Raw genomic sequence first — 12,522 nt, forward strand, 5'->3', positions numbered from 1 at the left:
TATATATATATTTGTAGGTATACTTGCTTTGGTTGGTTTGCTTGTTTTCTAACCGCTTCTGATTTTCACACTAAATGCATGCAACTACTGTTTGGCTTAATATTTTGTAAACTTGATTTCCGGGGTGAAAATTTCTAACTAATGTTTTACCATTTTATTAAGAGATTGTGTTTGGTGTACATTATTCTGGAGTGGTTCTCTGAGGCCAGAGGACAGCAGCAGGCAGGCATCTTCCCCTGAGGCCAGAGGACAGCGACAGGCAGGCATCCCTACATAGTGCACTGTGGGAATGTCTTCCTTTATGATTCACTTCAGCAGAAGGATTGGGATCCATGAACTAGAGAGATGGCAAACTCCACTCTTATCCTAATCAGTTCAAGTTACGGTTGAGAAGTACAGAAAAGACAAAAGTCAGATATATTACTGCTATTTTGGCTATTCAGTTTTCCATTTTGATTCCATCAGACAGCACATGCATATGCACAACAGAGTGGTTTCAAGAAGAACGTCCTGGACTTGCCCTCCCCAAAGTCTCTGAGTGCAAGTAGTATAATATATCAGCACAATGCTGCACTGAAGCTGATGAGCTCACACAGGTTCTCTGAGAATACAGGTATGCAGCTTCAAGACCCCAGGATGCTGCATCTTCTCAGTGCTCCTTCCATGCCTTGTGAGCATCCTGTCTTTTTTTGGAGCCAGCATGAGCATCCTAAATGCACTGTTGCCTTAAGCAGTGTGGGGAAGCCAAAAATGGCTTTTTCAACTCCACTAATGAAACTGTAGGGGGAGCTGCCTTGGCCTCATGTGAACATCTTGTTGTGTCACTCTTCTTTTACCTAAAAGTGTTTTACTTCAGTTTTGAGGTTGTCATCACCACAGATCAACTCATTAGCAGCAGTGTGGGGTGTATTGGAGAAGGTTGCCTGAAAGCACTGGGATTCTTTTGTTCTACCTTGCTCAAAACAAGTCAGTGTATTGTGTTGCTCGTGACATTAATGGTGATAGTGGCCACAGAGCCTTTCCTGTGGCGGTAGCAACAGCACACTATCGCATAGAGCAGTAATAAGAGTAGGCAAGAATCATAGGGAGGCAAGTACTGGTAGGAGAGAGAAAGCCCCTACATTTCTGTTATTAGGATAATACAAATAATGTCATAACTGCTGACATTCTTAGGGTCTTTGTGTTTGGACAGTTGTTCAACACGCGTATATAGACACACATATTTAAACTTGGGCAGCTGGAGAAAATCTATCGTCAGATACATGTAAATATGCCTCAGCGAAATGGGTCCTGCCTGCACAGCTGGCTGCTGCTGCAGTGAGCCCATGGGGTGTAAAAACAAGAAAGTTAAGAGTTTGCAGTGAACACCTCTTCTGGAGTGATTGAGATAAATATTTTGTACTCCCAGTTCCCTGCAGCCACCAGGCATATCGTGGTAGGGCTCTGGCAGTGTCTTTTTGACATACTGTTTGATCCCATGTCTATAGGTTTCTCTGGATATCAGAAGCACTCCATTAGAGTACAAACTTTAGTAAAAACAGATCAAAGTACAAGCTTTCTTAAATGTAACCATTGTTTGCACTTTTTGCAATTTTTTTTTTAAGTGAAATTGCTCTTTTTCCTGTACAGGTCTCTCTGATGTGTTTTAAATTAGTTGATATCTATGTATCTCTTAGCTGGTCCACTTTAGTAAAGGGGCATATGACTGATACTTTTACATCTTCTTACAAATTAATAAGATTGCCATGTCCCCTAGGACCTTAGCAACCCATACATCACTGTACAGCCTATGGTTTTATTGCTATTCTTGCTGCTCCACATCAGCTGCAAAAATTAGAGGATTTTTCTGAAACGTCCTTGGAGATTGAATAAACAGATAATAAAAGGTCTTTTAAAAATAGAAAGAGGTTGAAATTTAGCAGCTCTAAGCTCAGCAAAACTTCTTTGGCATCAGTCCCAAATGTAGTTTTAAGGCAGGACACAGTGTTCACAACTGGTCTGTTGGCATGTACATGCTGGCATGTACCCTCTCCTCCTTATTTCTATTTAGCCTCTGTGAGGAGGACTGCTCCATAGGAGTCCTGTGGGTGCCTCTAGCACCTTTCCCAGGCACCAGGGCAACAGCTGTACTGTGGTAAGAGGGTGCTGAGCAATCTCCTGACACCTATCACAGGGGCACATCCTCTGAGGCTTTGTGGCATGGCACACACCATGATAATGATAAAGGGAGCTGATACCCACAGATACAGGCTGTGCAAGGATCAGCCTGCTTGTATGTTCTCCATACCAAACACATGCATGACACTCCAGGGCAGACCGACTGCTTCTGAGTTCATAGCTGGGATTTTTCTGATCCTTACTTTCCAAATTAATGGTTTAATGTGTTCATATCCCTCAAGAGAATAAAGTTTTGGTCTCAAGGGAAAGAAAGAAAAAAAAAAACCAAAACCTAAATAGGAACAATAGGCTCTTTTTTTGGTGAGACTTGTTTTGGAACAGTAAGCAGAAAGATTACCCAGGAAGGGAGGAAAAAAAATCCTCTTCTCAGCTGGATCATGAGACCTTGACTACATGGTAAGGTATCATGTGGCAAGATGCTGGAGGAGGTGGCCCTGTAATGAGTGCCAGAAATACAGAGAAAGCTGGAAGACAGCTCTGTTGGGCAGAATTTAAGGTTAAGAGCAGTATCTACCATTTTATCTTCCAAACAAAATTACAAATTTCCAAAAGTCCAGTCTACAGATAATTCTGTTTAGGTAGATCTTTCCTGGGATAAACATATGGAGACTGTCTCATCAGCTTGACAGCACTCAGTTACTGCAACCAAGTTGCAGCTTGGAATGCTGGTATGAAGAGTGAAGGTGTTGACAGAAACCCCCTGTCTTTGTGAAGAGGCAGCCAGGGGCCCTCTGGTAGAAAGCAAACAACAGGGCCCTCTTGTAGGAGCAGCTTCAGAAAAGGCATAGAAATGTTGGTTATCCCACAACGTATAGGGTGGAATCAGTAGAGCTGAGAATCTCTAAAGAATGTATTCACCTGAGAAGGGAAAAATAAATCATTATAGAAGGTCAGATGGAAAACAAAGAAGTCAGGACAGACAGGTTACTAGAGACAAGGGTAGGAGACTTTACCTGCAGGTACGTAGCAGAAAACTAAGCTGTAAGTTTTGGTTTGTGCTTTTTTTCACAGTTTTCCCTTCTTCTGTTTTTCTTCTCTTTGTCAGGCGGAGACAGCAGCAAATCGTATCTGCAAGGTGCTGGCAGTCAACCAAGAAAATGAACAGCTCATGGAAGACTACGAAAAACTGGCCAGTGATGTAGGTGTTGGTTTCTGAGTGGTGGTATGCAGAAAGAAGTTGCATTTAATGCCGATAACTAATCTTGGAGAATGCTATTGGCCCATTGCTAGTTTCCTTGGAAAATTATTTTTTGCCCTTCCTACTTGAGAATAATTAAAGATTAAACTTACCTTAAAGGCAAGAGCAATTTACTTTAAAACAGAAAGCTTCCATAGAGCACCTTTGAATTTCTCAGTTTATTAGAAGCAGACACAGAAATGCTAAAATTGAAGGAAAAATCAAGCTGATTTAACTTTCATTCCTCAGGACTGTACAACTTCATTACATGTTTCATACAACTTGTATGCTGATATAGTATAGAAGTCAGGAATTGGATCAGAGAGAATGGAAGTTAGAGATAACTGGGGAAAGATATATGCATTTGCTGATAATTGGAAAGAATCTGTGTCAGATACGACCTGGAGTCTGCTTTGGTTAACTGAGAAGGCTGACAAACTGACAGCAGTGAAACTACAGAGAAGACCAAATATAGACTGGAGTATGATTGTGGTAGATAAGTAGGGAGGGGAGGGTGGATGACAGAAGGGCAAACATAGCCCATAAGCCTGGTTTCAGCCTCATCTGAAAAGCATAGGGCGCTGCTCTATTCACACTACAGACCACCCATTGCATTAGCATTTTGCCAGCTCCCCAGATAGGTTCACTGAGGAGATCTGTTCAAACAGCATCACTGACTTTGAGGAAGCTAGAGTGTGAAAAGTGTAACCAAAGGCAAAAACTTGATTTCTCCTGTCAGATCCTTCTGGAGATAATATGACTTACTATCTTTTAGTTATGCAACAGTCCAGCAAAACTCTGAGGCTTTAGCATAATCTGAGGACATAGTTTTGGTCATGGTTGTGCAAAAGCTGTGCCTTAAGCATGTTGTATTGGCACTGCTGCAACAAGTGGTACTTAGTGTGGAAGGGAATGTGCTGCTCATTAAAGAAAATGTACTTCCAAAAAAGCTGGCAAACTTTTCTTTACAAGCCCTGCTAGTGGCAGAATCTTTCTGACAGCGAACATAAAGTAAATGGTCTCTAATGAAATCAGAGCAACATCTGCAGTTTTAACACAATTTTCATTTCAAGACTTCTTGTCATTGCTCTTTCCAGCTGCTGGAGTGGATTCGTCGCACCATCCCCTGGCTGGAGAACCGGGCCCCAGAGAACACCATGCAAGCCATGCAGCAGAAACTGGAGGACTTCAGGGACTACCGCCGCCTGCACAAGCCCCCCAAGGTCCAAGAGAAGTGCCAATTAGAGATCAATTTCAACACCTTGCAGACCAAGCTGCGGCTCAGCAACCGGCCAGCCTTCATGCCTTCAGAAGGGAAAATGGTCTCGGTGAGTGGGGGGAAATTCTTGTATGTACCCCAATCATGCCTAAAAAATGAGACTCCCTTTCAGCCTGTGGAGGAACAGAGCATGCCCACCTTTGGAGTGAGCTACTCTGTGGGAGGAACCCTGCAAAATATGAGGCCATAAGAGATGATCAAGTGGTCATTGCTTCCCTGTGTCTAAATCAGACTCTGAGGCTTTTCACAAGTTGCATGTCTTTATGAGATGTCTGGGTGCTTCTCATTCTTTCTGATTCAGAAATGTTTGGATTTTGTTTAAAGTTTCACGTAGGGAAGCATTTAGAGAGGCATTTTTCTGCTGACAATTATATCTTGACACTTCTAGTTCCACTTATCTTAAGTCTGGCACTTGGTCTCCCTGACCAGTCTGCAGAACGCTGTGAGATGAAAAGTCCACATTCACTCCCTCCAATCAGTTGGAACCATATAGCTCACTGAAACTAATGCTGGTGAACCTCTTCCTTCCAGCTTCTAACTTGCCTTTTCTTCTCATGCTTCTGTCTCTAGGATATAAACAATGCCTGGGGTGGCCTAGAGCAGGCTGAGAAGGGCTATGAGGAGTGGTTATTGAATGAGATCCGGAGGCTAGAGAGGCTGGATCACCTGGCAGAGAAGTTCCGGCAGAAGGCATCCATTCATGAGTCCTGGACAGATGGTAATGCCAACCTGCACGCTTCCTACTACCTGACACAGTGCTGTCAGTTATGTAGGGAGGAAAAGGTGGATTGTGCATGGGTCCTTCCATGAGAGCTTCCTCTCAAGAAGACTAGATATATTTCTTATTTTATTAGAAAATAGCATATGAAAACCAGCGTGATCTCTCTTCTGCATCATACAGTCAACATTGGCATTCTCTAACGGTGGCAAAGTGAAAACTTTGGATAGAAGAGAGCACCTACAGGACCGAGGCAAAGTTACTGTACAGTAAATGCTACAGTTGGCGTTTACAGGACCAGCATACCCCAGCTGGCACATGCTGAGACAAGTCCAGTGTAAACTGTGACAGTGCTGGCTTGAGCTACTCAGTGTGCTTCTCAGCACTAAGTGTGCTTCTCTGTTTTAAATGGCAAACTCACACCCCTTGTTTGAAAGTGAGGACTGTGCTTCTCTAGGCCAACAGGCATGGAGACAAGCCTCGGGCAGGGTGGCTGTAGTGGGGTAGATGCCTTTTTGAGGGTCCCCAAGGCTGCCTGGGTGGCAGGGAGCAGGCTTTGGGGAGTTTTGGTCCTGTCCTTCATTCTTCTGTCCTTTGGCTCCCTCCCCAGGTAAGGAAGCAATGCTGCAGCAGAAGGATTATGAAACTGCAACCCTCTCGGAGATAAAGGCCCTGCTGAAGAAACACGAGGCATTTGAGAGTGACCTGGCTGCACACCAGGACCGCGTGGAACAGATTGCTGCAATCGCACAAGAGCTGAAGTACGGCAACCCAGTGCATGTCTGTCCTTGGGGCCAGGGAGGCTTAATGAGTCTTGCCCTCTGCCCTCTGGAGAGCTATAAATCCATCCCCATGCAAAAATGCTGGGAATTTCCTCTGTTTCTAAACAGTATCTAGGATACTGCTCTCCAGTATCCGGACACACCAGAAAAGCAGGCCAGAAAACGGATGAGTTGTGGGTGCTGTTGAGGAGGTGGCAGAATTATATTCCCAAGCCAAGTTTCCATCCTCTGCCAGCTCATTATGCTGCTGTGAACCCTTTCCTAAAGAATCTGACCTGCTACTGGCACCTGCTAGGTTTCAGAGTTGTAACACTGTCATACTCTTCCAGGAGCAGAAAGAAAGAGGAGAGGATAGCAGGCTCTCAGTTTGCTCTCTTTTAACACAAAAATCCTCCTTATTCTAGCAGAAAAAAACCTGCTTGAGCCCATCGTGGCCTCACCCTTTGCCCCAGGAGTACTGCACTGTGTGCACTTTGTTCAGCGCTTGCTCCAGGGCATCCTCACAACAACTCAGCTCTCTCTCTGCTTCCCTCCAGCTTGGAAACCTTCACTCCACTTCTTTTCCTGGAGTAATACAGCTTACCAGGAGAAATGGGGGCTCATTAGTGTAGGAGTCTAATTGCTAGAGGTAGCAGGCAGGTAAAAACCTAGTCTCTGCAGCACAGAGAGATTCTGAAATCCTGCATTTTTCTTGGCAAAAAACAGTCTGAACAACTTGGTTTTGGCTCTGTTTCCTATTTTAAAAAGATTTATATATCACACTGGTCTATCTAAAGTTAGTGTCTGGGCTGAGATCAGTACTCTTGGGCTGAAGAGCTGTTTTTCTCTAAAAATTTCGGATTACTGGATCAAGACCATTATCTCCTTTAACAACACATATTTACACAATTGCTCCCTTGTCCACTGGAGGATTGACCTTGGAACAGGAGGAGGGTTCAAGGCAATCCTCCGTGTCAGTAAGATTAAAACTGAGGCTGGCTAGTCAGCAAGCATTACCTGACCTGTCACTTCCAAAGGACATGCTACATGTTAGCCAAAGCAGCTGCAGTTCTAAGAGCAACAGGGAAGACTGAGGCCTAAGCTGTGAGAGAGGTTACGAGGTACTTCTTCCGAAGTGTGAGAACAGCAGGCTCTGCCATTCTTGCAAAAGGCGTCTTCCATTTCAGCAAAGAGGCCATGCCCTGAAAAACCATGGCAAAGCTCTTTTCTTCCCCAGAGATACACTGCCAGATTGATGCAGCAAGTCTGGAGGAAGCCACTGCAGCTACAGTGCCAGGCATGTTTGGGGTCATGGCATGTTCCCCTCCCCAGCAGTAGTGGTCTAGCATGGGTGTGTTACAAGTCAGACTTTCAGAAGGAGTTCTTTCATATGCAATGCTGCTCTGCAGCAAAGTAGATCAAGCAACTGATCTGGATTAAAAACCTAGCAAAGAAGTTATTTTTAGCCTAAATCAGTTTCCTGACTAGTTTACTGGAGGATTCCACCAACAGTGGTGCCGACACACCTCATGAGGGCAATACAATGGCATGAAGAAACAAGGCTGGGGGGAGGCAAGAGCATAACTTGTATTACTGCTTAGAAAAATGCTCATCAGATGGCCCAGGATCACTCACTTTTTCTTTCAAGGCTGACACTTCCCAGTTCCCTCTGCCTGCAGATTTCTCCCTCTTTGACCATGTGCAGAACCGTGAGCACAAAGCAGTGCAAGACCACATGCTTCAACTTGTCCCTGTACTCTCCTTTCCCCAACCATACTTTTACCAGCCTGTCTTCGATGAGTGCCAGCCTATAGATATGTCAGTAAAGCAATCCCTGTCAAGCAAATAGGAGAGACCTACACTTTTATTCTGAGATTGTCCTAAATAAATTTATTGGATTGTGTAATTAATAATTCCTTGCCACCTGTGGTATGCAAATCCTATAGCTATCTTAGAAGTTTCTTAGCATTCCTAATAAAATATTTGCTTTCCATTCTGATGTACAAGATGCAGGTGGTTAGCCTGCGTAATGTTCTTAAGCAGAATGCAGAAGCAGATTGCTCTGCTCATAATCTGCTTATTCCCCGTTAGAGCAAAAGTCTGTACTCCCTTCCCCCAGTGCCAGGTTATTCCCATCAGGTAGCCAGCCTCAGTATTTGTTGAGGCCTTGGGGATCCTGTTCTGTGCTGTTTGATGTACTATAACATGCAGTGTCTCCAAAACTAAATACTCATATCTTCACTTTATTTGCAGAGACCATGAGCATTTTGTTTGAATCTGTCCTCAAGACTGATCAAGATTTTTAATGGGTTTCTCATATTTCTCCACAAGGTCTTTATTTGACTTCTTGTCATTTTTTTCCCCACCTGTTATAGTGAGCTGGACTATTACGACTCTCCCAGTGTCAATGCCAGGTGCCAGAAGATCTGTGATCAGTGGGATAATCTGGGTGCCCTAACCCAGAAACGTAGAGAAGCCTTAGAGGTGAGACATATTACAAGTTGGACCTTCAGGATTATGTTGATAGGTCATTTGTGGGAAGCAAGCTGCTGTGGGTACAAGTAATTTCAGCTCATTTGTGAACTCCTAGAACACCCTGGACTGTAAACAAGGGCTACATTTCAGTATATTTAGGCTATTTTTCTTCCAGCCCAATTATGGTGCCATTTGTTTGCTCAGGCTATTGATTTATTTCTACTTTTTTTGAGTGTTTTGTCATCTCACTCTGCTTGAAAAGACTGTCTTTATTTTGTTTTATTTCAAAGAATCTTAGATTTATTTTATTTCTCTCAGAGGAAAAAAATCTATCCTGTGTGTAATCTCTAATAACAGAGAGATTTTTACAGTAGTGCTATCCTAGGAACACCAAAAAGTCTGAAAAGAAGGAGCAGCTCAGACAACTCATAAATCTATGTGATTATTCTTCTCTAACCTCTTTCTGATTTTCTTTCTTTTTTTTTTTTTTTTTTTTTTTTTTTGGTGCATGCCCAGAGGACAGAGAAGTTACTGGAAACAATTGACCAGTTGTACCTGGAATATGCCAAACGAGCTGCCCCTTTCAATAACTGGATGGAAGGGGCCATGGAGGACCTGCAGGACACATTCATTGTTCACACCATTGAGGAGATCCAGGTACAGAGCAGTCGTTTGCATCAGTTAGGCTGGGATAGAGAGAAGTTGGGCGTCTCCTGCATTCAGAGTGGTGATGAATTTGTAGGTGATGCTTTGGCGCTTCTGCTCTATTGAGACAGCCTTACCCAGAGAAACAAAAATGAGTATGTTTTTCCTTGATTTTCTCCAAAAACCTGCACACCACCCTAGCTGGACACAACGAACTGAAAGCAGCTTTTTCAGTGTAATTCCAGAGGCATATTAATGGAAGCCTGAAAATAGAGAGAATCTTTTCAGGTCTTGTGGAATTTTTCTTAACCCACATGAGCAAAACTTAGTGCTACTCTCGGGGTCTGCAGGTCAGTTCTCCCATGTAATGTCACGTCTGAGTCATTTGGTCCTACGTGATAGGATGTGCCGTGAATACAGTTGTTGTGCTACCAGCTGGTTTTCGGTACTGAGCACAAGAAAAATCAGAATTGACCACTTTGGTCCTGAATTACCATTTGAAATGCAAGTTGTCTTGCCTCCTGTAAGACAACAAAGACAGTATCTTAGTTTTTCCCCTTCTGAAAGGGTGTTAGGAAAGCAACTTGAGCTATCTACCGGTAATTTTCAAACCTCAGAGAGCAGGAATTACTCTTTCCTGGATTGCAGTGGGGACTTCTATTTCTCCTGCTTGATGGCCTCATGAAAAGAATCCAAGTCTTTGCCAGAATGGCTGACAGCAGTGTGACCATCAGTGAGACAGCAAATGGGAGACCAACAGGGAATACCATGCAGCCAGGGGGCGGAGGAGTAGTGACATAGTTACTGAGCAGCTAGTTGTTTCTTCCATCCTTTTCTCCCAAACAAGGGTTCATTAAGTCTTTCATAAAGCAGAACAAACCTAAACAGCATTTAAACACTTGTCATCTCTTTGTGACTGTTTGCAATATCTTTCCCAGCCCCCTACGCTTGTATTACATCTCCATAGCCTGTGCAGCAGCTGCAAAGTAATGAGTCACCAAGTAAGGAAGGAATTTTACAAAAAGTAGTTGCACTGTGTGTGTTGTGAGAGAGAGTGGTTAATCATGTGGTTTACTTTCATTCCCTCTTCTATCCACACTGTTCCCTCAGTTATCCCTGCACACACCTGTTTCCCATTTATTTTGCTGCCTCTTTCCCTGCATTTGCTTCCCTAGACTTGATCTTCTAGGTTGCTAGGATGAAGGCCTGTAGAAGCAGTGGAAGATGAGCCAGGACCAACTGGCTTGTCAACTGTCCACAAACTACCAGCAAGCATGCCCAAACCATCGGTCCTTGGAGCACAGCCCAGGCACCACAGCAAGATGGGGAGCAGAAAGGCCCTGCTGCGTTCAGGGAGAAGGAGCTGTTTTCCAACAGCAGGAGTATGTGTTGCCTGTGCGAGTTTGCTGTTGGCTGGAAGACCTTCACCTGGTTCTAACTGACTCTGTTCAGACTGAGTCTGACTCCTTCTACTCATTTGGAGTTACCTTGGATGTAGAATAAGTACCTATTTAGTGGGAGAAGAAAAACATGGCGCATTTAAACTATTGAGACATGACTGTTTTATAGCAATGGTAGTAGTCAGATCTTCTTCCCAAGAGAGCTGATGGGCAGTTACTGAGCAGTGTTGGAAAAATAGTTCCCTCTAACTTATGAGACAGAATTATTCCACAATTTTTTGGTATGTGATCTCGGTCACTGGTCATCGTGGGACAGAAACAGAGGGAAAACAAGACTTCATATCATTTTACTACTTAAAACAGCCCATTTAGTGATGCTGAGAGAACCTGAAAAGTGTGTTAGAGTAGACTGCTTTGTATCCTGGGAATATGTAAGCTTTTGCAATCACTTCTGCAGTCATCCATTTGCTGAAGAGGTTATTCCGTAAGTAATGCTCTTACCCTCCTTTTGCTGCTGCCTTCCTTCTGCAGGGCTTGACCACAGCTCATGAGCAGTTCAAAGCCACGTTGCCAGATGCTGACAAGGAGCGACAGGCCATTCTGGGAATCCACAATGAAGTCTCAAAGATTGTCCAGACATACCATGTCAACATGGCAGGAACGAATCCTTACACTACAATCACCCCACATGAGATCAATGGCAAATGGGAACATGTGAGTTCTTTCCAACCTTGCAAGTTAGCGAGGGAGAATGTCACTGCTCAACCACTGGGGCCCCAGGAACTGGATTATTTACTCTGCAGTTACCCCCTCATACTTACTGCTGAGTTTAGTGGAATTTTGTCATTTGTTTTTGGCTCAATTGCCATGTGCTTGGAAAGTGGAAGAGATCTTTGATACAAATGCCTGAAGTGTTTCAACCCCTTTTACATGCTATTTTTAAATGAAAGATGCTAAATTTCAAAGCTTTGAGGTTTTCAGTCTTCGGTTGACCTGCAAATAAGTATAATAGCATCCTTTGTCATCATTCAACTCCTCAGATGTTTTATCTCCACAGCCAAGTAGCCTTTCTTTGCTGTAATCTTAAAAGAGTAGCTACTGTCCATAGTAGTTGTGGTGATGATTCTTACTACAAAACAAAATCGCCAAAGTGAGATCCTGCAACTCAGTTAACATGAGCCGCCAAAACACAACTACTGAATGGAAGCCTCTTCTCGTCTTCCATGTCTGGAGATGAGTTTGCAGTGTGCATCCTACAGCAGATAGCATTCACATTCCATGCCCATCGTGACTTAAATGTGACTTTTCAGTGCAAACACCTACTCCTCCCTCCCGTGCAGCAACCTCTACATTTACTGTACACATGCCTTTATGTGTCTAAACTGCACACTTTGTTATGCTTTGCTGTAGGTGCGGCAGTTGGTTCCCAGAAGGGATCAAGCCCTGATGGAAGAACATGCTCGCCAACAGCAAAATGAACGACTTCGTAAACAGTTTGGTGCACAGGCCAATGTCATTGGACCCTGGATCCAGACCAAGATGGAGGTAGTGCTTTGCAAATTTTGAAACACTGTTTTCCTTTGTGATCTTCACTGATATTTTATCCTTGATCTTTCTTGACCACTGTCACAGCCGTTCTTTCTTCCAAGTTGCAGTAAGAGAAATATCATAGAAAATACAAAGAATCCCAAGATTGATATCGATTACTGAAGCGCTTGTACTTTTCTCCCTGTAACTCTTTAGTACCAGACAAAAAGCATGACTTAAGATGGGGAACACTGGTATTTTAAGATTTGTGTTTATATTCAGCAAGTTAAAAACTCTAGATCAGAGACATAGTTTGTGTAATTGCTTTCACAGCAATGGTCTTGATCCACATGACAAAATAA

General features: G+C 43.5%; 1 protein-coding gene across 6 annotated transcripts in view; it reads left to right on the forward strand.

Moving 5' to 3' along the window:
* The window catches only part of ACTN1 (actinin alpha 1), an 88,085-nt gene that overhangs the window by 67,247 nt on the left and 8,316 nt on the right, over positions 1–12,522 (forward strand). For all 6 annotated transcript variants that reach the window (XM_064658331.1, XM_064658330.1, XM_064658327.1 and 3 more), the window contains exons 9-16: positions 3,224–3,316; positions 4,453–4,683; positions 5,205–5,352; positions 5,963–6,113; positions 8,489–8,597; positions 9,105–9,245; positions 11,165–11,347; positions 12,044–12,178. In XM_064658331.1, the coding sequence (XP_064514401.1) occupies positions 3,224–3,316; positions 4,453–4,683; positions 5,205–5,352; positions 5,963–6,113; positions 8,489–8,597; positions 9,105–9,245; positions 11,165–11,347; positions 12,044–12,178 (1,191 nt within the window). The remainder of the gene's footprint in view (positions 1–3,223; positions 3,317–4,452; positions 4,684–5,204; positions 5,353–5,962; positions 6,114–8,488; positions 8,598–9,104; positions 9,246–11,164; positions 11,348–12,043; positions 12,179–12,522) is intronic.

Source organism: Pseudopipra pipra, chromosome 6, assembly GCF_036250125.1.
Source record: "Pseudopipra pipra isolate bDixPip1 chromosome 6, bDixPip1.hap1, whole genome shotgun sequence".
In the NCBI taxonomy this organism is placed as follows: Eukaryota; Metazoa; Chordata; class Aves; order Passeriformes; family Pipridae; genus Pseudopipra; species Pseudopipra pipra.